The sequence below is a fragment of the Esox lucius genome, chromosome 23 (assembly GCF_011004845.1).
Source record: "Esox lucius isolate fEsoLuc1 chromosome 23, fEsoLuc1.pri, whole genome shotgun sequence".
NCBI lineage: Eukaryota > Metazoa > Chordata > Actinopteri > Esociformes > Esocidae > Esox > Esox lucius.
The window spans coordinates 21,922,279-21,948,476 of record NC_047591.1 but is presented as its reverse complement, the minus strand read 5'-3'; the positions used below and the strand labels follow the sequence as shown (position 1 = coordinate 21,948,476).

The following is a 26,198-nucleotide window of genomic DNA, read 5'->3' as shown; positions in this document are numbered from 1 at the left end:
TTTAATAAATAAATTGCGGAATTTATTGAATGCAGCTTGGCAATGCAGAAAGGCAGTTTTTTCCCCCCAAATACAGTAATGTATTATAATGCAGTTTTTTTCCCTCTGTAATGTATTAATCCATCAGAACTGATTTCTGGCCCTGATTTAATGAAGTACCATTACATTTGGAAAATGAGAACCTGTTTTTTGGCTTCTGTTTTTGATTGCATGCGGAAACGACCAACAAATGGGGGGGGGGGGGACCTAGTGTCCGTCTGAGCGTTGCGTAGAGCTAAACTGTATTACACAAATATGACTTCAGTAGGAATAAGGAATTTAGTTGGGGGTTACTTCTTATGCAGTTTCCAGGTGCTCTGTGTGTTGTCCTATCTGTTCAGCTAGCGATTGAGGATACCAACTATTGTTTGTGTGCATCTGTACTGGGAATACGGCTGAGGTCCGAAGTTGTGATCTTACCAATTTACTTTAGCTGGCCGATGATGTACAGCCAGATACTACAAGAAAGATGGCATTTCAAAAGTGTGATTTTAGAAATATCAAGTTGGATTTGGTTCTTTGTTAAAAAAAAGAAACTGGGGTTTTATTATAAGCAAAAAACGTGTGGCAAACAAAAAACACAACTAGACAGGCGATTAACTTAGTGTAAAACAATTGTTTGATTAACTCTCATTAAGCATTTCTTTAAAAGATAACAAAAATATTGGGAAACATCCCATCTGTTGTATGTTTGAGGTTATGACGAGGAACGGCATGAGAGACACCTCTGTCTTTGTTCTCTCGTCCTCCTCCTCAGACACTTGGCAAAAATCTCCTGGGGTCAAATTAATTTCCAGGCCTCGGCTTATTGAACCGTGCTGCCATCACGTATTAAATTCAGCCCTGGGTCTTCCTCACACCTTGGCCCTGGAAGTTCTACCTGTTTCCAGCTTTGCAAATAGCCTCCTCTTTCATTCTCTGACAGCCGGCCAGTTTACCTTGTAGATTTGTCATTGTGCCGCATCATTTTATACAAGCACTAGGGTGCTATTTCTCCAGGAATTGAATTGATCTCATTGTTGTCTTGCCTTTTTTCCCCGCTGTAACTCTCTGTGACACCCACTCACTCCCTTTCTGTTCTGGTGTGTTAAAATGGTTCGTCCCTGGGCACGGTAGGTACTGCCGTGAGCTCTGGGTGCTGTGTGTTTTAATTAACTGGACTGGGTAAGCCCAACAGCCATCAGCAAACTTTATGAAACCGCAAATATTCATGTGGTTTGCATTTCTAGTTTCACTTTAGCCACCCTGACAATTAGCAATAGTCTTGCCTGAGGGAGTATCGATTTTCCCCTCAATCATTTTGGTTGAGGGAGTCTTGATTTTGCTTCCAACTGGCTTTTCCCAGTCATGTAGATATTTTTATATTTTAAAGATATTTGTTTATGTATTGAAGGACGTTTTTTCTGCTGAAAAAGCAGCAGGTCTGGTTTGAACACATGCTGCAGCAGTACATGTGTGCCGGAGGCAGTAGATGAAATTGCTGGGACCCCTGGACGCTTGGTCCCATCTTCTCTTATTGTGTGATAGGTGAACATCAATCAATCAATCAAATTTATTTATAAAGCCTTTTTACAACAGCAGTTGTCACAATGTGCTTTACAGAGACACCCGGCCTTAAACCCCAAGGAGCAAACAACAGTAGTGTTGAATTTCTAACATGTGTCTACGGTTACTGAACACTTAAAAGAAAACCTTTGTGTATCTCCTGTGGAGATAAACACAGGCTGAATTATAACCCACACTGTGTTCTTGACTAAATGTAATTTCATCGTCTCCTCCAGTCTTTAACAGCCAGAAGTTACAATGATGTACTCATAAAAGACAGCCTGCCAGAGAGAGGCCTGACCTTACCACCAGACATTATTTAGAACAACGCCATTGTCCGCAGTGCTTCCTGTATTCTCATCAGGGCGTCGTTTTACTCACATTGCCCACATTTTGGCATTCAAATGCCAACGACAACTTATAAAAACATTTGTTATACTGATCTACCATTGACTTTCTCTCTTCACCCCTCTTTCTTTCCTGCAGGGTCATGTGGGTACAACTGCAACCAAAAAAATTGACGTCTACCTCTCGATGCAGTCAACGCAGGAGAAGCTGCATCCCATGATGGTGGTGACCATGGCCAATGCCCGGGTCCACGACCTCATCGGCCTCATCTGCTGGCAATATACCAGTGAAGGCCGTGAGCCCAAACTCAAGTGAGTGAACATTCATATCGAGGCCCGCCCTCTCCCAGCGCCTCCCGCCCTCTCCCAGCGCCTCCCGCCCTCTCCCAGCGCCTCCCGCCCTCTCCCAGCGCGTCCCTTCCCTTTCCCACCATACTTTTCCCACCACGTCCCGTCCTTTCCCACCATACCTTTCCCACCACGTCCCATCCTTTCCCGCCATACTCCAATACGCCAGCATTATTTATGTAAACCCAAAAGTGACAACCCAAACTCGCTACATGTATTTGAGCAATTTAGTCAGTGCTAATCTCTCACAGGACAGCGTTGTGGAATAGGTGAGAGCTCTCCAGGTATCCTTGGCGGGTCCTCATATTGCACATTCATTGATATCGCCCAATTGGAATTCAATAGATGGTTGGGGTGGGCTTCACCCAGTTTGACAGCTGGTTGGGATGTTTGTCATCTACCCTGACACAAGCCTGGACGAAACCTACAATCACCATACTTAGAACCGAGCCCCAGAAACCAGAATGACAAAGGCTGTGATATATTATTATTATTATTATTATTATTTTTTTTTACACATTATCCACGGCCGGCCAAAATACCCAGGCGATGGTTTCCAATGGGTTCATATATCACCCCTCTCAAATGATCCAACGGAGTTCAGTAATGGACCCATGCAGCATCAACCGTAATGACTGACGGGACAGAAATGTACTAATATGGAATTCATGTGAGGTTTTGCAACAAACTCCAAATCCTTTCACAATTGATTAACAATTATTAAGCTGTTCAATGCATGCGCGCACACATGCACACACACCCGCACACACACACCCACACACACACACAGACACACACACACACACACAGAGAGACGCACACAGAAATGCAGTACAAATTTCCAGGGAACATAAATTGTAGTGTAGAGCAAAGGATGTTGGGTCTTTATCAGAACTATGAATAACTGCGCCTTTTTAGGAAAGGAAATGCAAAGCCAGTGAGACACAGATTTTCATATAATTACATGCTGAAGTGGCAAACTACAATATTGTCTCACTCTGATCGGCGAATGCAAACAGTGAAATATAAATCAGCCTACATATCTATATAATGTTGCATTAAATAAAGGCTTTATCAAATTCGCTCAGTTGTGATTGGGCGGTATCTCGCAACTTAATTGCGACTGTGAGGTGACCAACGCATGCACATGACGGGGGTGCCCGCCAGGGGTCACAGAGTTTTCCACGTTTACTTCCTGAATTCAGATGGAACCGAACCGGCGCTTGAGCCCCGGGACGTCGCAACAATACGCCCTCTGTGTTTGGTCAGGTTGTTCGTCTTTGACTTCCGGGTTAATGTATTCCTCCTGGTGACGGCCCGGCGTCACTCTCAATATTCCCGTGCCGATGTTTACGCCCTTGTTCATCCGAGGCCGCCCCGTTGAATGGTCTCCACGGATCACACACTCTGCTCCGGGAGAATGCCTGTTCCTGGCTCCACGGCTCAACATCAGGATTTATAGGACAGGCATTCTGAGCATGGATACGGCTTGTAGGGAGGGAAATAGAGTGAAGAATGCAGAGCGATGGGGGGGGGGGGTGTAACAAAACAACCAGCCAGCACAAAGCCCAGAGTGGACCGTTTGGCGCTAGAGGTTGGACATGACTGGCATAGCAATGAGTGGGGCCTGTGGGCCTCTGGAGGGCCCACATGCGCGCACACACACACACACACACACACACACAGAGACAGGAGAGAGGTACAGACAGAGGATGATGGGGGGGGGGGGTACACTCACCGCCTTCCCTCCTCAGTAAAAACGACATGACCTTTGACCCCAACCACCTAAAGCCGTCCGTGTCCCGGGAGGGGGGAGGGGGTAGGGGAGCCCTGGGCCCCTGTGGTAATGGACTGGGTGAAAGCTGGGGACAAGGGAGAGCACTCAGGGTGGAGGTGCAGTGTGGTGGTGAATACTGACAGAGCCCAGATACAGGTCACACTAAAAACAAACAAAAAAAGGACCTCCGCGCAGAGAATGAGAAGGGCTAGGGCAGGCTTTTAACAAGAAGGGCTACAGCAGGCTTTTAACGGCGATGTGAGGCAGGAGCGTTTCTTAGATGAGAACGGATGTTTGTTTTACTGTACGGAGGAACAGAACGCCAAACTTTCATACGTTCGTATTTCTCCACTGTTAACGTCAGGCTGGACATATAGCAGCACTGAGGCGTTATGTGATCAGTAACAGGGAGGGTGGGGTCTGTTGTTGACCACGCCAGGAGCCTGTGGCGTGGTTAGAAAATACATCAGAGGTGCTATTTTTTGGTATTATTGTTTAAATATTCAAGTTATTCCAAGGCGTTCATGGCTGTGGGTGAAAATGAAATGGTGTCCTTTATTAAGTGGTCGTGTCTGTGAGGAAAAATGTAATTTGCACTCCGGACTGTTCCAATGCACTCCAAGTGTTTGGTATTTTAGGAGGGTGAAATTGCAACAAAAGAAAAAAGAAAAAAAATTAATTGTTATATCAAATATGTACAATGCTAATCTGTAGTGCATTTGTGAATTAATATCCTGCCTCTACAGAGAGATCTGGGAGAACTGTTTCCTTGTATTATCCTAGGAGGAGCGTAAAGGATCTTGGGGCTAAATTACCAAATTGAGAATAGTAATTTCTTGCTTTTAGTTTATTTGCTCTCTTGTTTATTGTGCCTGTCTGCACAACAAGGGAACCATAAGAGACGAGGTGAGAAAGACTTAAGGTGAAGAATGCAAGAAGTGTGAGGAGGAGGATGAGGAAGAGTGAGAAAGGTTGGAGGAGGTGGCAGAGGAAGAGCGAAAAAGGGAGGAGGTGGCAGAGGAGAGAGAGAGGGAGAGGCAGATGTAGAGCGAGGAATAGGGGAGAGGAGAGATTTTACTGGTCCAGTCAGTCTGTCTGTCTGTTTTCTCCCTATTGCTGTATTTCTGTCTCCCCATATTGAAGGACATTGCCCAGGAACTGACTGACTGTCTGACAATCTGTCTTTACTGCTGGGGCCAGCACCACCAGACTGTCTGACATGGTGTCTTTACTGCTGGGGCCAGCACCACCAGACTATCTGACAAGGTGTCTTTATTGCTGGGGCCAGCACCACCAGACTATCTGACAAGGTGTCTTTATTGCTGGGGCCAGTACCACCAGACTGTCTGACAAGGTGTCTTTATTGCTGGGGCCAGTACCACCAGACTGTCTGACAAGGTGTCTTTATTGCTGGGGCCAGTACCACCAGACTGTCTGACAAGGTGTCTTTACTGCTGGGGCCAGTACCACCAGACTGTCTGACAAGGTGTCTTTACTGCTGGGGCCAGTACCACCAGACTGTCTGACAAGGTGTCTTTACTGCTGGGGCCAGTACCACCAGACTGTCTGACAAGGTGTCTTTACTGCTGGGGCCAGTACCACCAGACTGTCTGACAAGGTGTCTTTACTGCTGGGGCCAGTACCACCAGACTGTCTGACAAGGTGTCTTTACTGCTAGGGCCAACACCACCAGACTGTCTGACAAGGTGTCTTTACTGCTGGGGCCAACACCACCAGACTGTCAGGGCTGCTGGAAGCCGCACACACAGACACACGCTAACTAACTTACAGACTCAAATACACACAGCACACACTCACTCACTCTTAGTATGCATACAATAACTCGCCTCCCCCTAGTCTCTATCACACCAACACACACACACAGTCCCTCTAACTTTAGAATGTTTCTGCTCACACAATGCAGTTAAGACAGTTCAAAGGACCTGCACTTAAGCTGATTATTGATACAAATCTCAGCTGTAGTGATAACAGAAGAAACTATTCAGGCTGTATGTAATGAAAAAAGTTAAAATAAACCTGTTCCTAAATATTTTTATCTCCTAGTATGTTTCCTTATATGGCACATTCATGAGTTAATTAATGCCTTTCACAGAAGAACAATTTAACTTGTGAATCACAAACCTCTAGCGTTTTAAGTGGCTGGTGTTTTGTTCTGTTTTAGGTAGACATCTTTTTAGTTTGAAGGAAGGGCTGCACCAAAATGTGTGCTTGACAAAACAGCGTCTCATGACAAGGAATGGGGGAGTCAAGAGAGGTTGAACAAAAGGCTTTTGGAGATGCAGACAACGACCCTCTGTCTCCGTTTTAATTACTCCCTCATTTAATTACTCCCTCATTTAATTACCCCTCCTTTAATTGCCCTGACGGTGTAAATCATTTTGCTTTTCGTGTTTTTCTCTCATTGTAATGGTTCTAAGATGGGTGTTGTCCTAGCCCCCCACTCTCATTGTAATAGTTCTAAGATGGGTGTTGTCCTAGCCCCCCACTCTCATTGTAATAGTTCTAAGATGGGTGTTGTCCTAGCCCCCCACTCTCATTGTAATGGTTCTAAGATGGGTGTTGTCCTAGCCCCCCACTTTCATTGTAATGGTTCGAAGATGGGTGTTGTCCTAGCCCCCCACTCTCTCGTTGTAATGGTCCTAAGATGGGGACTTTGGCCCTCTGGGCAGTTCTCGATGGTATGACTGGGATGGATGCTTTTGGGGCATTGCCAGGGGTGTCAGGAACTGTTTTAAAATCCACACACACACAGAAACACACACAGAAACACACACAGAAACACACACAGAAACACACACAGAAACACACACAGAAACACAAAGTAGTGGAAAACTCAGAAGGCCCATGGAACTCCATTCACCTATTGGGCTTAACTTTCCCCTAGCGGATCTAGTCTTTATTCGTTGAAGAAACAAATACTGAATACTTTATTTTCTCTCCCTCATATTCTCCCTCTCTTTCCTTTCCTCCAACCCCTCTTCTTCCTACTGCTGTTTCTCCCATCCATCCTCTTCCCATCTCTCTCCTCCTTTCTCTCCCCCTCTCTCCCAGTGAGAACGTGAATGCGTATTGCCTCCACATAGCGGAGGATGACGGGGAGGTTGACCCGGACTTCCCCCCATTGGACTCGAACGAACCCATCCACAAGTTTGGTTTCAGCACTCTGGCCCTGGTGGAGAAGTCCTCCTCCCCTGGCTTGGCCGCCAAGCAGTCCCTCTTCGTCCGGATGTAAGTACCACATTGTACAACGCACTAGATGTTGTTGTCCTTCATGATTCAGCAATGGAGGCCGTCTTGTTGAATCGGTGTCCCGAATTTGGGACGCTGTAAAGATAAGGCGCTCGTAACAGAGTATTTACTCTCAGACAGCACAATTCCCAGGGTGCTTTTCTGGGAGCGAAGCGTTCGCCTGGCCGAAGGCATCGTTACAAGGATACATGTGGCCTCCATATTAGCCGGAGTGGTAAAGGACGAGCCAAAGAATCTGAGATCCTGGCCAGGATTTGGATCACATTTGATCTCTGGATTCCACCTGTTTAACAGTCGTTGGTTGATTGTGCAACGCAAAACCATGTGGACGTGCACAAACACGCCAGCTCACGCTGGCCATCGCTGTGCCCCATGACCGAGCGCCTGGTTCAAAGCGACCACTGAATGTATATTTATTTTTCTCCTAAAGCTGTTTGTCAAGCAGTTTGTAATAGCTGTCTAAAATGAAAGCCATTGTCCATATCATAACCAATTCGTAACGACAGTCTGATTAAAACGTGCAATCAAATTCTGATTATGCATTTCCTCCAGGTTATAATTAAAGCCCGTTTTTGATTTCAAAGCTTTTCGCTTTCATTCTCATTTTATGTTTTCTTCTGAGGGAGTATTTTGTCAGCACAGGAAAAGTGTGTAAAGGCCTAAGAATTCTGAATGCATTGCCAAAACTGAAAAACTGAAAGCCAGTAGTGGAAGAAAAGACTCCCCGAACCCAATGAAGAATGTCTTTTGTCAGTTTCAAACCCGGCCCAGAAACAGTCACACCCCTCCACCTCCAGTACCAAGTCCCCTTCACCTCCCACCTCCACTATGAAGTCATCTCCAGTACCAAGTCCCCTTCACCACCCACCTCCACCACAAAGTCTGCTACACCTCCACCAGCAAGGCACTTCTTCCCTCCAGCTCCAAGTTTCATCACACACCCTGTTATTCCCTTAATATTCACCACAGAAGTCTTGTAAGTTGGTATGTTGGATTGCGTCCTACATTTCTTAACCCTGACTCGGTTTCCTTTTTGGCTGAGGACTCTGTGTGGAAACAAGTTTCCCCCTTTCTCTTTATTCATATAGTGGAATGAATTGGAAATCAATTTTCTGGGTAATAAGTATGACATAGTTATGACAGTGGTTATCAAGGTTATTTTGTTCATGAATTGCCAGGCAATATGCTCAGACAAATGTTTTCATATGTTGTTGTATTTTTATCTCTGTGTAAGAGTTGCTGTAGCAGATTTACCAGGTGCAAGTCAGCTTATGTTGTACAACTTTACCTGATGTGTTGGTCTTTTCCTCTGTCACTTTCCTAAAGCACAGAGGAAACAAGTCTTTCCTAAAGCACAGAGGAAACAAGTCTTTCCTGAAGCACGGGGGAAACAAGTCTTTCCTGTAGCACGGGGGAAACAAGTCTTTCCTGAAGCATGGGGGAAACAAGTCTTTCCTGAAGCACGGGGGAAACAAGTCTTTCTTGAAGCACGGGGGAAACAAGTCTTTCTTGAAGCACGGGGGAAACAAGTCTTTCCTGAAGCACGGGGGAAACAAGTCTTTCCTGAAGCACGGGGGAAACAAGTCTTTCCTGAAGCACGGGGGAAACAAGTCTTTCCTGAAGCACGGGGGAAACAAGTCTTTCCTGAAGCACGGGGGAAACAAGTCTTTCCTGAAGCACGGGGGAAACAAGTCTTTCCTGAAGCACGGGGGAAACTACTCTGTTGCTTCTAAATTAATGTATGGGAAGACTTTATTTGCTAAGTAAACGTATTTCCTTGCTTTAATGTTGGAACTTGTAGTGGACAACATGCACGTGGGGGGGTTTGGAACAGGGCTGGTCAAGGTCAGTATTGATCTTGCCCGTGCACTTCTTTGGCCAGGAGTCAGGAAGTACCTCGATGAAGGGTAAAATGGCGGCCGTTGAGCATCCCGATAGATTGTCCCGGGTGTTGTGATTTAGGCTCTGCCGTGGTCAGACGCAGACCCAAACCTGGCTGAGATGGAGGATCCTAGCTGGGTCAGTATTGACTGGGAGAGTTGTAGATTTTTCCTCTTCTAAAGTGTCTGGTCACCCCTCTGAGCCTGGGTCCTCTCTAGGTTTCTTCCTAAAATTTTCCTAGCCACTGAAATCCAACACTACTGTTGTTTGCTCCTTGGGGTTTAAGGCCGGGTGTTTCTGTAAAAGCACTTTGTGACAACTGCAGTTGTAGAAAGGGCTTTATAAATAAATTTGATTGATTGATTGAGTGTCTCCGTGGTGATTCCCAGGATGTTGTCCTCACGACTGAGGTCGAAAACATGATGGATCCACAGGATTAAAAAGATTTAGCTGAAGCAAAGTGATCGGATCACCTCCGATGTGTTCACCTCGCGGTGGATTCTCTATCCTGTTGCCAAAGTGTTTACATACCTTCCCATATGTTTCCCTGATTGTGCTGTCAACCATCTGGTTGTTTGTTGTTGTACCTTGCCCCCCCGCCCCCGCTCCCCCCCCCCCCGGTTAGAGCAGTTAGTGCCCCGTCGAGCCCAGAGCGCGGGCTCTAATCAGTTTGTTGTGTTCATTTATTGGAAAGAGCTTTTTAAGGAGCTCTTATTCATTTTAATTGCTAATCAGTTTTAGAGAGGCAGCCTCTGCCAGGGAGAAGTTGGCACTCGACTCAATGATGGACAGAGGGTGTGGGTGTGGGTGGATGTGGGTGGATGTCCTGCATGCTGTGTTTGTGTGCACATGCATTAATCTGTCTGTGTTTATGAATATCTAACCGTCCATCCTGTGCTTTCTGACCTGACCGTCTTTTCGCTCTTTCTCTCTCGTCGGTCCGGTCTTCGGCGTGTCAGTTGTGGGCTGAATCACGGTTCTGCTCTGCAGACTTGCTCCGGTAGATCAGCGTTGGCCTGGGCCCAGACAGACTGGCTTTAAACCCTGACTCCCGGTAGGGGGACAGCGCTCTGTCTGGCAGCCTCGTCACCACTACATGGGCGGAGCTCAACACGAACATAGAAACCGCTTGTTTAAAGGGGAAATTTGCAGGTCAAGCGATGACAACACGGTCAAACCCGCCATTCTTTTACCCGTCCAAAAAATGTATCCACTCCTTTAGGTGTTGATACAGTACTGTGCAAAAGTCTTAGGCACCTGAAAGTTAAACAAAGACCATTTATTTGGGTAGTGTTATAGTAAAGAAGTTAGGACATTTTCACTTAGGGGTGTACTCACTTTTGTTGCCAGCGATTGAGATATTCATGGCTGTGTGTTGGATTATTTTGAGGGGACAGCAAATTTACACTTATACTAGCTGTACACTCACTACTTCACATTGTAGCAAAGTGTCCTTTCTTCAGTGTTGTCACATGAAAAGATATAATCAAATATTAGCAAAAATGGAAGGGGTGTACTCACTTTTGTATATGTATATATAATATGAAAGATAAAGGGAGAGAGATATATATATATATATATATATATAGATATATTTGGATACAAAAATAATTAGGCTCTTCTAAGAACAGCTTCATCAAGACCAGTGTGTACAAAAGGGTCTCAGAGTCTGTACATGACATGCCAGCAGTGCTACCCAGTCCCAGAGACACGAAGGGTGGGCGGGCAATGAGTGAAAAGGATAAAGGGAAGGAAAGACTCTGACTGACCTCAAGGCTGGGCAGTGGTCAGCGGTCTGCCCGCTGACCGCAACCAATGTGAAGGCCAGACGCTGATGCTGTCAGATGTGCTCAGCTAGCAAGAGGACGCCTGGGTAGATGGGAGAGGACATCTGTCCAGACACGACTGAAACCGGGACAGCTGGACTGTTGTTTCTTCTTCTGTGGCCGCCGGTCATTTGAAATGAAATAAAAAAAGTATACACACCGTGTATATATAGTCTTTATTCCCTTTTAATTACATTGTTCTCACTCTGTATGTTCCTTGGTTGCTGTGTTAGATTTTGCTTGTTTGTCCGCATGTCTCTGGTGGGGAAAGGGACTGGCTTGTTGTTCCACACCTGTAAATGAGGCACTGGACATGTGACACTTTCATTGTTTCCACGTCGTGGTTTACCTTCCGGGAGGTGACGTCTTCTGATTGCCTCAGTCCCAGCAGATCACCGTTCTGAATATCCACCAGGTTTTTTTTTTTTTTATGACATCATACACTCCGATTTGATGTTGTGACAGCGCGTCTGCGTTATTGATGGATAGCGAAACAAATCTGCATGCACTTATCCTGCGGAACAGGGGCTTTTCTTCTGACTAAACTGTTTTGCAAAGCAGCTTCCGCCTCGCCGTCTTTAATGGCATCATAAATAGGGCTCCTATCTTTTAAAAGTGCCCAAAATGAAGTGTCCCAAGCGGTGCGAGTAAATAAGAGTCATGTGCGATTGGACCTGACAATCCGATAAATGCAACATGACGCTCAGAGGATAACAAATCAGGCGCGAGTGTCCCCGAGTCAACCCACGACGGCTTACTGATATTTGTTCCACTTTTGCTGAGGATGGCGCTTTTATTGTCACTTTGTTTGTGGGTGTTTGTGTTATTTTATTTTTTTTTACCTTCACTTACATAACTAATTTATCTTCCATTTTTATTCTCTTCCTCTGTTTCTCCTGCTCTTCCTCACCCTCTGTCTCTTTCTCTCTCCCCTGTCCTCTCCCCGTTTCTCCTACAGAAATGCTGCTCATGGTTTTTCCCTGATCCCGGTAGACAGTATGAAGGTTACCATGAAGGAGATCCTGCAGAAGGCGCTGAAGAAACGGAAAGGCTCCCAGAAAGGCTCAGGTTGATGTTTAGATGCTTTATCACAGGCTCATAAAGCCCCGTTGATGCTGTTATAGAGCACCAAATATCATTAATTGCATTTGTAAGACGGCGGTACGCTTCGTTTTTTGAGTGTGTGTGTGTTTGTGTTAAACGCGCCTCTTTCTGTGTTGCTGTTTTCACACAAAGTACTCCCCCCCCCCCCCCCCCCCCCCCGCACCTATCAGCTCAGAGGATGGTGGGAAAGCCATCAGGGCTCGATCTCTGATAGCTCTGCCATATGCTGTTTAATTTGTCACGCCCGGATCACCCTGGGATCTGATAGCGTCTGAGGTTTTAATACAAAAGTCCGACATAACGGATCGCGTCTGAACCACTCTGCCCGGGCCCCCGCCGGCGATAAAAGGCCCGGAAGAGATGGTGCTTCTCCGTGGCCGGGGGGGGGGGGGACGACAACACACAATGGGAATTAGAACAAGACACAGGAGCCAATGATCCGCTGAGCGCATAATGAGCGGATGGAAGGATTCATGTAATGAATACACGTGTGTATGATTGAGAATGTGATACTCGCAGGGGGGGGACGGGGGGGGGGGAGGTGTCTTACCACGCGTTGTCCTTGCCTCTCCCCTCCTCCGCGGCCCGGACTACAGCTGACCGACCCTTTCATCAGCCGGGGAGGACGCCGATACGCCCCGGCCTGATCGCCAGCGAGGCCCCGCGTCCTCCCCGCGCCCTCCCCGCACCCCCCCGCGCCCTCCCGCTCTAATGACCTCGTCCATCCTCAGCGGCCTGCTGTCACCCCCCCACACGAGACAATGTTTGATGATGATGTTAGACGATGATGATGATAATGGTCGACGAGCCCCTCACCGGCTGGACAAGCCAATGGCAAGTCTGCCGGCCCGTTCGTGATGGCTTGAGACCCCCCGACGGCCGTGTGCCGTGCCCCCGAGTGATGAGGCCATTAGCAACCCCTTAACTAGCACCCTCAAATGGTGCCAACCTTTCCACAAAGGTAACCCTGTCGCGTAGATGGGCTTTGTCCTAGCCTGTTTTTTTTAGAGCTGTTTGTTTGTTTTTTGGTTTAGTTTTTTTTTTTTATCCTTGCGATCACGTGCGATGTCCGCGCAGCCAGGCATTCTGGTTGCTGTTGTTATTCTTAGGCCGGGGAAGAGTTTGATAATGGCAAATACAAATCTCCCAACATACAGTGCTGCACAGCTATTAGTACAAGTTAACGGGTAAAGTTTGTACCTTGGCATTATCTTATTATAACTGTGATTTGTGCTAAAAGCCTCCTCTAGGAATGTAATAGCATGTATACCCTCTGGCTACTGAAAGCCCAATGCCATTTAACTCCATGAAAATTGGATGAGGTTTTGTTCCTTGGATATGCTTGCTTAGTGAGTTGCAGGATGTGGATGTTTATATATTTATTTTTGGCTGGATCTTCCTATTTAGCGGCCCGCTTCTAAAAAAGCAGTTTGCTGTCCAGATTTCACACCAATTCCATAATACTCCCTTAAAGAAAAACGTAAGAAATAATCACGGTTGAGTCCAGCTAGCTGAAGCCAGATGACAGGCAAGATAATTTTAGTCGCAACTCCCTCTCCCGGACATGAGCTCCGTTTTTCCATTCGCTGATGGACGACTCAAAGGGAGTTCGAGGCGGGCGGGTTTTGTTGCGCCATTGATTGTGGCAGTTTGCTTTTGGAGGAGGAGGATGACTAATATGGTGGGTATAAAAGGAACCAGATGTGGCGGGACAGCTGTCAGGGACAAACCCCCCCTGCATGCTGTCAGGATTTCTCTCCTTTAAGTTTTTTTTTTTTGGTGCTTTTTCTTTTCCCGGGGCTTTTGCCTGAAGCTGTGTGAAGTTGTAGTTGGGAACAGTTAAGGGAATTCGACCAGCGGATTGAGGCCTGAGGAAGGCTCTTGGTTTGAAACTGAAACCATGCCCCATCGCTTACTGAAATGGTCTTAATGGCTGTGTCTGTGGGAGTAAATATTATTGCAAGCCCCCCCCCCCCCCCCCCCGCCCGACCATTAAGACACAGATGTATGTGTACACGCCGGCACACGCACACACCAGATTCCCATGAAAGTGTTTGAAATTATCCAGTTCATCAAAGTGTTCCCAATTGCTCATTTGACAGAGAGAAAATAAACTTGGACTCATTTAATCTTGAACGCCCCCCCCCCCACCCCAACCCCCCCCAGGGGTGAAGGACAAACGCTCTGGTAAACAGTCCACTTCCCAGTCTGCCGAGGACAACCACCGGTCAGTGTCCACCTTCCAGCCGCGGAGCTACTGAGTGGGGCCCATTATCTGTGTAACGTTGCCAGATTCTGCCTGGTACGTCATCCGAACTGTTGCCCTTTGGCACTGAGTTCAGGTGAGGGCTGTGCGGGTGGCAGGGCTCCTCTGATATTCAGGAGAGGTTAAGAGTGAAAGATAGGGCAGACGCAGACTGTTCCTCGGTGTCCTGCTCTGCCGTCTTGGACTTGCGAGGGGCGGTGGTCGCCGTGTCCGCGCCACAATTTCACTGGAGAGAATCATCCTTTTTCGTAACACGACACCGGCTATTATCATGTGCCGCAGATTACCGATAATGAAGGATAAACGTTGTAATAACAGTGAGCTCAGCGGACGCAGTAACAAACTAAGACTCGGCCATTAAGTGCTCTTTGAGCTCTCTCTTTGACAGTGACTTGCAGATGTGTTCTAGCTGAGTGAATCTGGCTTTTGAGCACCTATCTGACCTCTGAAGGGCTTCCTGTCTTCTTTAGGTGTGTGTTTTCCCTGCCGGTGTGACAAACTTGTGCGCGCGTTTGTTGCTTGTGTGTGTGCTTGTCAAGAACCAGAGAACTGAGATGACAACATACGAGATTGAACACGTCAACACGGAACGCTTCCCCTGTTCCTGACACCTTTGTCTGCAGAAACAGGTGTCAAAATCTCTGTGGTCTCTTCTTGTTTCGTCAGAGAAAAACGAGTCAGATCCTCTTGGCGCAGATTTGTCTTAAATCATATTCTAGAGGCAGCCCTACTCCAGAGGCAGAAATCATGTGATTGTTTGCCTCAATGTTGAGGGCAGGGCTTAGATTTCAAACAGGCTGCAAGCTCTAGAGAACAATTGACCATTGGAAGTGCTTGTCCCTACACTCAACTTGAACTGTAACACACACCCTGTCCTTAGTCTTGATGTAGCCCTAACCTTAACCGTTTTAAATGGAAACTTCAGTTGGGGCTCTTCAGTGTTGGTATTTAAGGTCTGCCCTTAAATCCACTATTTCTGCCTTTGGGGCAAATTCATAAACCGCTAACCTGCCATTTTGGCTTTGAAGGCATCCACAAATATTGTCACAGAAACACGTTAACGGACTTACTATTTGCATGCTATAGGTGTTGGTTTTTTTTCACGACGAAATGTTCCTGTTTTGTGGAGGTTTGCTCTTTGCGTTCTTCCAATGAGTGACCTTCCCTGAGAGAACATCACGTGGGATATCTTGGCTGAGCAGTGACAGTTATGAAGCATTTCAGAGTGGATTTCAGCATAAAACATACAATTGGCCTGCATCACAGGTACAACGTTACGCCTCCACTGTAAAAATTTTTTTAAATATACTTTTAAAATGGAATACCACAAGGCTTAGCGCTGACCACTTAAATTTTTTTCTGCACCTGCTCCGTCTGATGTCATTACCAAAGCTTCCCGGCGTCAACGCTGTGGCCAACCAAAACTCGTGTAGAGAGCCTTTGAGTCCAGTGAAGCGTGGTCTCTGTGCCTGGCCTAACCAGCATGGTGGGAGCACAGGTGATGCTTTGGATTTATTTCTAGATCCATTGCAGACCAGGACCTGAGTGATGGTGATTAGGTTGTGGCCCAGTGTCTGTGGAAAATTGGCCGGTTGATAACCCCAAACACCACTTCTCTCTCACTCACACACACACACACACGTACACATACACACACTCACTCGTACACACACTCACTCATGCACACACACTATGAAGAAAGGTCTGGCTACTCTCTCATTTGCATTTAGATGAGTATTGATTATTTATTTACTCACTAGAGTGAGACTCTTTTCCAATCTTCTCTGTCTCTCGTTCTCTCTTTCAATCTCTCCCTCGCTTTCTTTTCACAATAAGAGTTCAAGGTCTCGCCTTCTCACCATGGGTGAATGACGATTTTTACCTCCTCGTGGCAGAGTCCAGTGATTTAATACTAAAATGGGATCAATGGCCTGACTTGCACCCAAATAATACTGGTATTGGCAATTTTCGTTTTCATTGTCTGGTGAAGTGACATTTTTCACAGATTCCTTTTTGTCGTGTCATCAGTGAATTCCACTCCCCGCTAGTTGGTGACTTTGCCTAAATGCACGCTGGCCGTGTTAATCCTAGTTCTATCTTGTGCCTCCCCAAAGAAAACTTTAGGTCAAAGGAAAATCTGCGGTAAATATCTATAGTTCATTGTAAAATGCTGTTCTGAATTTGTCTAGACCAGCCTGGCATGTGTTTGAATGTAGTCATGCAGCCATTTTATTTATGAAATTCACCTCAGCACTCTACAAGGTGACACGACCTCTCCTTCCTTAAGGGCAGAGTCCTTATCACTGACAGCCCTCTCCTCCAAACGTGCTTATAATCAGATGCCCCACGCCCAAAACAAAACCGAATGGCACGTGGAAGAAAACACGCAATCACCTGGCAGCTCGACAGACATACAAAAAGGTCTTGGTTTGTGCGGTATAAATGGAAACCGAGCGAAATGGCCGGACGCGGATGCTTTAAACGCTATGAAATATGACGTTGTGTGCAAAGGTTGGGGGAATATAAAACGGGTGGGTCTGTGCCAGAAGATAAGGGGGTATTGAATGGGTCTCGAGCACATTATCTGGCAAACTGTGTTGACATTTGGGGAGGAGGGTGATGGCTGGGCCTGGGACGACGCGTGTGTTTGAACTGCAAATGAGGTCTGAAGCCCCGGGGGGGGTGGGGGGGGTGTGCTCGGCGCGCTCCTCGCGCTCCTCGCGCTCCTCGCGCTCCTCGCCTTTGTCTGTGTGAGTAGGTGAGCCTCTGTGTTTCACTGTCGACAGTGTTGTTTTTGTTTATTTTTTTTTTAAATGTCATTTTGTTTTTTACCCCTTCTGTTTCCTATTTTTTCCGCTTTTTTGACCCCCTTTATTCTACGCAATTTCGCGCTGTCCAATTCGTAATTACGGCCTTGCCTCAGTGCCGCAGCCCCCAGTAGACTATGGAGAAGAGGCGATTGGGACGTGTTGTCCAACGCCGATCCTGCCAAGCCGGTTGTCTTTTAACAACACTGCCCTCTAGCCGCAAACGACCTCCTTGGAGGCAAGTGCTCCTTCAGTATTTGACAACACCTGAGCTTGCAGTTGACTTACAGTGCCACAAGGGGACGCTAGTGCGCACTGTGCCGGGACACATCCGAAAGCTCGCACAGTATGCACCAACCCGAACGGAGCTGATTCAGTATACACCAACCCGAACGGAGCTGATTCAGTATACACCAACCAGAACGGAGCTGATTCAGTATACACCAACCAGAACGGAGCTGATTCAGAATGCACCAACCAGAACGGAGCTGATTCAGAATGCACCAACCCAAACGGAGCTGATTCAGTATACACCAACCAGAACGGAGCTGATTCAGTATACACCAACCAGAACGGAGCTGATTCAGAATGCACCAACCCGAACGGAGCTGATTCAGTATACACCAACCAGAACGGAGCTGATTCAGTATACACCAACCAGAACGGAGCTGATTCAGTATACACCAACCAGAACGGAGCTGATTCAGTATACACCAACCAGAACGGAGCTGATTCAGAATACACCAACCAGAACGGAGCTGATTCAGAATGCACCAACCAGAACGGAGCTGATTCAGAATACACCAACCAGAACGGAGCTGATTCAGTATACACCAACCCGAACGGAGCTGATTCAGTATACACCAACCAGAACGGAGCTGATTCAGTATACACCAACCAGAACGGAGCTGATTCAGTATGCACCAACCTGGTCGGCGCTGATTCAGTATGCACCAACCTGGACAGAGCTTATTCAGTATGTACTGCCTTGGACGGAGCTGATTCAGTATATACCAACCTGGACGGCGCTGATTCAGTATGCACCAACCTGGACAGAGCTTATTCAGTATGTACTGCCTTGGACGGAGCTGATTCAGTATATACCAACCTGGACGGAGCTGATTCAGTATGCACCAAACTGGACGGAGCTGATTCAGTATGCGCCAACCTGGACGGCGCTGAGACGGTATGCACCAACCTCTGCGGGACTCCCCGGCACAGATCATACGTGACTGTAACCAAAGTGGAATTGGTGTAACGCCTTAATCATCGTTCACAGATACTGAGTCGCTATACTGAGCACCACTTCACTAGGTACACCTGCCTATGAACTCAAAGAGCCAATCATATGGCTGCACATCCGTCTGTAAAGCTGATCTTGACAATGGGTAGGTTGCGATTTCCAAGCGTCTTTGACCGAATCATGATCGTTGGTGCCAGACGTGGTGGTTCCAGCGTCTCTGGAACAGCTGCGATTTTCACACACTACAGCCCCTGGAGTTTATAGAGGACGCAGTGATCAAACAAAAAAACTTTCCTGCGTGCAAAACCACCAGAGTAAAGAGAGAGGGCAGAGGAGAACGGCCAAGTCTCATTTTAAGCTGACAGGAAGGCCTCGAACACTCCGATAACCCCACTTTACAGCGGTGGCGTCCCTGACCCCATGCAAGTCCGCAAGGCCTCAAAGTTGATGGAGGCAAAAAGGGGGTGCTGCCCAATTCTCCCTGTGGCATTGGCCCGCGTCTACAACGCCACCGTCCAAACCCCCGTTCCCCTCAGCGCCGGCTGCGCCTGTCCCCGGTCCGTTTGAATGTGTTTGGCCGCGCCAAGGTTTAGTCCGTAAAACAGGCGGTCCAGTATTAGGACACTGCTGTGTTAAACACGTGTTGGGCGGTGATGGATGGAGTCTGTCTAATTGACCTAAGCTCACAGATGTTCTGGTATTACCCGGGCCTGAATAAAGATGGCTCAACGGTTTTCTTTTCCGGCGATGGGTTTTCAGTCACCTTCAGTCGGGTTACTTTGTTTGAATCCATCATTACATATTGCTGTGAACTGCAGTAAAAGCATACACCTGCTCCACGGTCCCTTCAAAGGTTAGACGCACGCACGCACGCACGCGCACTTTCACAAAGTAACAGACGTACTACACACCAAGGGACGGAGAATTTCCCTCTCAGCGTGTGTGTTTTTTTTTTTGTGAGGTCATGTCATTTTACGAGTCCCGTCTCAGCCGCTCACCATGGATCTCTGCAGAGTGCAGCGGCTGAAAAGGTCATCTTCCGTGTTCGCCATTAGTCACACTCTTTTGCCCTCCTTCTGACTCCACGTCTCGGCCGTGACCCCTCCAGTTTTGCGCCCCCCCCCCCCCCGCCAAAGATTCAGAGGACAAATTCACATGCGCCGTCTGGTGTCCATCCTTCACACTGTTTTGATCCCTTTAGTCCAACAGTAATTAGATAATCCTGATCACAGATTTTATCATATATTTCGCTCGTGTCTGTGATGTGGTTGGTTGTAGCACATCCTTAGCATGTTTGTTTACTTGGTGAACCCACGATACGCTGCAGGGCTTCGAGGCATATTATTTTGCTGGCTTGCCGAGGCTCGGATGACATTTTGGAAACCCGCGGTATTTGAGAAAGGGTAAATATTGCCCAAAGTCTTTTGCCCTACTTAGGATTTGCAGCTTTTATGGAGATTTTTTTTTTTTTTTTTTTTTTTTATCCTCCTTTGCAGGAACGAGAGACCAGGAGAAGAATAAGACATGCATGCCAGCCCCCTTTCTGGTGGATTTTTAAGGGGCGTCTTAAACAACACAGGGCTGTTGCTGGGTGGCTGAACGGCTGGGGGCTTCCAGTTAGAGAGACCGCCCGAGATGTTCGCATCCTGTGCCATCGTTCAGATGCAACACGTATTGATTCAGAGGGACAAGTGGGATTAAATTATACCTTTAGATATAATGCAGTGTGCCTGTTTCACGTCGCCAGATTCTTGTTAATTCAATCTCTATGTCACTGCGACCTCTTTAAATATCCTCTGGTTTCCGTTAAAAAGCTGAGATCACCGCATGCACGTATCATAAGTTCAGTGTTTTGAAGCGAACCAACCGATTGACAGATGGCTGCCTGATTTAAATTCTTAGGCCTTGCGGGCAGAATGCTAAATGCCACCTAACTTCAGCGTGCGTTTCAGCTATGCTTTATCCAATCTGTGTGTTTTCATTTCATAAGAATAGAACGTTGTGCTGTCGCGTGTCTGCATTGAAATGCCTGCCCAGTCAATCTCTTGAGATAACAGCAAAGCATTATAACCATAATAGAGGGGAAACAGACTCCAATTCCCCCTCCCTGATCTAGTATAATTCTTTCTGTTACAGCCGTACACATTTACTTTATTTCATTGTTGGTCTTTTCCGAGGGGGATATAATTGCATCTGGCTATCTCCCCGGCCCAAAGAGGTCACCCAAAAATGGGTCCCCATTATGGAAGCTCAGAGTTGCCCAGAAGAAAAGGAAAAGGTTGCGAATCTAATTGTGCTCCTGGTTACGGTGGTCTAAATACAGTGGGGGGGGCGCTGACCTTGACGTGCCTGGAGGCAGAGATGAATAGAGGCCGGGGGGGGGGGGGGTGCTGTGGAGAGGGAGGTGGAGGGAGAAGCTGAATGCGGCCTTTTGTTTAGGCTGAGCCAAAAGCTCGCCCTGGACGGTGATGGGATTGTGGGTACAGGATGAGAAAGAACGGTCGACCTCTGGGCCCTTGGTCTTGACGAGTGTGGCGGGAGCCAAAGAGCGCTGTTGTTGTGTGTTCCACTAATTCTGGTTGTCTGGCTCTCCTCTCCCTACCTGCCCTCATCCTTCTCTCTCTTCCTACCTGCCCTCATCCTTCTCTCTCTTCCTACCTGTCCTCACCCTTCTCTCTCTTCCCACCTGCCCTCATCCTTCTCTCTCTTCCTACCTGCCCTCATCCTTCTCTCTCTTCCTACCTGTCCTCACCCTTCTCTCTCTTCCCACCTGCCCTCATCCTTCTCTCTCTTCCTACCTGCCCTCATCCTTCTCTCTCTTCCTACCTGCCCTCATCCTTCTCTCTCTTCCTACCTGCCCTCATCCTTCTCCTTTTCCTACCTGCCCTCATCCTTCTCTCCTCTTTCTACCTGCCCTCATTCTTCTCTCTCTTCCTACCTGCCCTCATCCTTCTCTCTCTTCCTACCTGCCCTCATCCTTCTCTCTCTTCCTACCTGCCCTCATCCTTCTCTCTCTTCCTACCTGCCCTCATACTTCTCTCTCTTCCTACCTGCCCTCATCCTTCTCTCTCTTCCCACCTGCCCTCATCCTTCTCTCTCTTCCTACCTGCCCTCATCCTTCTCTCTCTTCCTGCATGTTTCGTTTTATTCAGAAATGACCTTTCCTAATGACCTTTGGCGTGGTGACGTAATATAAACTAAAAATTGTATTAATTTATTCTACATTAAAAATAAAAGCGTTTTAACTTGATGTTAACGTCGTGTGTGATTCCCACTCTGTTAATTCCCCCTGGCCGTTGGTTCTATTTGGTCATGCCTGGGTTGTTGTGGAGTCAACCAGGCAAAGCGTCAACCTCCTGGCTTGCTGTTCCACAGGTCCCATGTACCGGCTGGAGAAGCAGATGGAACCCAATGTGGCCGTGGATCTGGACTGCACCCTGGAAAGCCAGACGACCCTGGAGTTCTGCCTGGTCAGGGAGAACAGTGAGTGTCCTGCTTCGGCATGGTCCACCATCAACTTCCTTTCCCCAGATCCAATTGTAGTGATTGGGTCAATTCCTTTTAAATCTCAGGCGGTTCAGAATAACGCTGTAATGACGACCTTCTTCACTTTGGAACATACGGAATTACTATCAGGTTTCCTCTCAGAATTGACTGGGTTTTTAAAGGAATTGACCCCCCCGACCCCACCCTGACCCCAACTGTTAGTGGCAGGGTCAAATAGCAACTTGGCCCGACGCGGAGTATCGTTCTCTGTGTTCCTGTCAACACCTCCTCTAATGGATGATGTTTTAGGACCCAGTGCATTGTCATATCCTCCTGAATTTGAAAGTAGTCTCTCTGTTTTCTTTCTCTTCCTCTCCCCCGTTACTGTCGCTGTGTCCGTCTTCCTCCCCGTTTCCCTCTCACCGTGTGTCTCAGGCTCCAGAGGGGAAGAGAGCTCTGAGGAGGATCCCCCCATCGATATCACCACAGTGCAGGACATGCTGAGCAGCCACCACTACAAGTCCTTCAAGATCAGCATGATCCACAAGCTCCGCTTCACCACCGACGTACAGCTTGGTAAACAACCCTGGCCCCCAACCTGACCTGCTGGCCTCCCTATGCCCTGTGTTTGGTCCTTGGCCGGGCCTTCCAGAGCGAAAAAAAAAAAAAAGCGAGGCTCTTTGACTTCAGTGGAGATTGTTTAATCCTGTTCGTGCATTAATGGTTTTCGAGTTGGGCCGTTCTCTGCTTCAAATTAGTCGGCCGGGCATTTAGACCAGGTTAGGTTTCAGCCGGGTGATGTGGGCATGACAGGAGAGAGAAACAAAATCTCCCCCTCAAATCATGTCCCCACAGGTCACTCCAGGGTCCCGGGGTCACTTCTTGAAAAGCGGCGTCTGTCTTGTTGTTTGCAGCGATCTGCCACGGTAACGGCTTCAGCATTGTCCCGTTGGCTTTGAGGTTTGGGTAATGAGAGCTAACTCAGACCAGATGGTGACAAGAGGATGCGTACCAACTGGCATCTCATTCCTTCTGATTACAGCCCACCGGGTTTGGTCAAAAGGATTTAATGATTCATAGGGACCAATAGAAATAATTCTGTTGGACTTAGGTTCTATACCTACAGGTAATAAGGTGATGTATATGGTGTTATATAGAGCGACAGACTAATCTTAACCATGAGCGTGCACTGTTCTTCTGAACCATGAGTGTGCATGTTTAAACTACTCATAAGCCTTATTTAAAGTTGTACTTGCACTATTTTGCATTAGAGGTTTAATTACAGTCAGTCTTTCCAATATTGCGAGACTCCCAGACACTAGAATGTCAGAACCCCGCCTCCGGGATTAGAACCCAGATCACACTGCTGTCCCACTTGTCAACATCCTTTTTAAGCTCCGCCCACGCTAAGTGTTTCATTGGTTCAAAGTGTTTCAAGGCATTACTGATTTACACCTGGGCTCCATCCCTACTGGGGAAGCCCGGTTCTCGACAAGGCTGGAATCAAAGAGACGAGCCCCAGAGCCCGTCAATGGTTTGTCAGTGAGGCTTAGTGCCACCTTTCCCCCACTCAGTTCTTTCCTGCTTCCGCAGCGTTGTTTAATCTGACACGCTGAAGGAATCTGTCTGAGGTTAAGCCCTGGAGTTCGCTAGCTGCCATCGTCTCAGAAACCCCAGGAAACTCCCTATCTCTCAGAAACACTGGTGACCGGACCCGCAGCTTCACACCAGGGAAGCATCAGAGAAAAACAGACCTGAAATGATTTTCACTTGGGGTCAGGGAGTATGGATTTAGGGTTAGGGTAGTTTTTTGGGGAAGATTAGGGTTAAGGAAAATAGAATTTTAAATGGGAATAACTTTTTTGTCCTCCGAAGCATAGTGATTGTGTAAAATGTGAGTGTGCGCGCGCGCTCGTGTTTGTGAGCATGCATTCATACGCTGGGTGGTATCTGGACAGTGTCCAGCGTACGCTCCACCCACTGCTCAGGTTGACCTCCACCTAGAAAAGCCCAGCTCCTCCTAATTGATGCTAATGAGAAAAGATGATGGCGACGGCCGTGCAATGCTGCTGGTTTAATAAAACCTGTTAACGGCGGTGAGGGAAAAGAATGGGCCGAATTACTGGGTCGGTTATTGGGAACGTGTCGTCTCTCGTTAGACTTGGGAACAACTCACTCACAGACTGTCCTCTCTTCCCTTCCTATAAAAGCCGGCTAATGTCTCAGGGAAATGGTTAACTAGACGCCCGTGAGGAAGGGGGAGGAGATGGTGGTCGTCCGTGGCGGGGGGTCTGGGGGTGCCACCCCCCCGTCTTAATTTTTCTAATAACCTCAATGTGATGCTCAATCTGCCCCTATCACATAGCATTAGGCGAGGCCTCTGTCACTGAATTGGATTAGGGCTTGTTATAGCAACCAATTCCATGTGGCCAAGGAAAAATAGGGTGGCAATTTAATAACCATTATCATCAATACAAGTGACTGAGTCCATATTACATTGGTGGCCATGATGTATAGAGTGGAAGTGAGAATGAGGTCTGCCGGGATCGCTCTAATTCCCCTCCAGTGGTGATCCTTAATTGTCATTCCAGTACAGGGGTAGGGAGGGGGAAAGAAATCTTTAATCAGATGTTGTATCTGTGTGGTTAATGTGATTTGCGTAAGATGTATACAGTTTGTGTCACAGTCTGTTTTTCAACCAGGAAACTTGCTCATTGGCATTTAAATATTTACTGGGGGGCGGGGGGGGGGGGGGGGGGGGGGGGGTATTCAGTGTACGATGAACAGAATGCTTTTTATTTTATTGATAACTCGACTTTACTCGACTCTTCCCAGAAGAATAGGGGACTGTCAGAATCCACCTCCCGTTCCAGTAAAGGCATTTAAAAAAAATGGGCCTCCCTGCTGTCTCCTAGTGGACCACGGAACAGCATCACAAATATTGGGCCTTGGGTCGAAAGTAGTACACTAAATAGGGTATAGGCTGTCATTTAGGGTGCAGGGTGGATTTTGCTGTTCTCTGTAGAATTGGTGAATGGTGGCTGACTGACAGGCTGATTCATCTCTCAACCCTTTCGCCTGTACTCCTTCACTTTAGCTTTTCTGATTGACAACTGACACATCTGTCATAGACCAGTCCCCACTTTATTTTTCTCTCTCTCTGTGCGTGCGTGCGTTTGTGCACGCCAGTGTGTATCCAGTCTACCCTCCGTCCCCTCGAATAGGGAGCATCAAAGTGCAGATCTGATCCAGTCCATTAGCTTGCCTGATAACCTATTGAAAACGTGTGGAAAACACAGAAGTTCCTGAGTTGTCCCCATTCTGTTGCGTCAACCCGTCCAGGGAATTTAAGGAGCTATATTCATGACGATGGACCACTACAACAGTTAGAATGAAAAGCATTAGATTAGCTTTTTAAAATACATCAGCCTAATAGGAAAAACACTAAATGTCCTGTGTCTTGTTGCCGCTTCGGCTCATTTTTAAACTTTATCAAATCTGAGGGCTAAAACATCAACGTTTCCTGCTTGAATAAAAGTTTGAAGAAGTTGGCCGAGCTTTGTGCCTTTTGTTTTCATCCTGTTGTTTTGGTTTTACCTCAGTTCACATTGGTTAAGAGCCCTCCGCATCTTTGGGAAAAGGGCATTCAGGTAGAACTTGGTAATTATAACTATTTGAACAAAGGCCTCATTGAAGGCTATGGACAAATTTTTGGATCAACAGCCAGAAAAATACAACCGTGAGAGGGTGGCATCTTTAGGTTACATTCTTTGAAAGAGATCTGTGGGCGTTTGGTTGATTTATAACGATGGAACAAATATAAACTCTAACTTCACACCTCCCTGCAGTGTGAAACTAAGGATGGCCATTTTCCTTCACCGGGTCCATGCTAGCCTGGTTATCGTGTTATCGGTCCATGCTAGCCTGGTTATCGTGTTTGATTGAATAGCCCTATGGAATCCCTTTACAGGGGCATCCTTCATCTACGGTGTCAGACCTCTTGGTCTATGAACATCTTTTCCACCCCTTCGTATGTATGTATTTATGTATGTGTGTGTGTCTGTGTCTGTCTGTCTATCTATCTAAAGCATGTGGGCGCAGGCGGCGAGCGGGACTGATGACAGATTATGGCCACACAGCCGCCACCAAACGAATTACGCTGACTACACTTTACGATGCCGTGTCCCCTCAAAATGGAGGATGGAGAGAAAATTCACTTTGGAGGGAATCTGACCTCTGCCATCTCTTTCTCACTCCCT

The 26,198-nt window shown here is 47.3% G+C and overlaps 1 protein-coding gene across 1 annotated transcript in view; it reads left to right on the top strand.

Annotated features, from left to right (window-relative positions):
- mapkap1 (MAPK associated protein 1) overlaps positions 1–26,198 on the top strand; it is a 51,989-nt gene that overhangs the window by 16,238 nt on the left and 9,553 nt on the right. Inside the window, exons 5-9 of the mRNA XM_034290013.1 lie at positions 2,071–2,243; positions 7,129–7,305; positions 11,992–12,101; positions 21,829–21,936; positions 22,375–22,515. Of these exons, the coding sequence (XP_034145904.1) occupies positions 2,071–2,243; positions 7,129–7,305; positions 11,992–12,101; positions 21,829–21,936; positions 22,375–22,515 (709 nt within the window). The remainder of the gene's footprint in view (positions 1–2,070; positions 2,244–7,128; positions 7,306–11,991; positions 12,102–21,828; positions 21,937–22,374; positions 22,516–26,198) is intronic.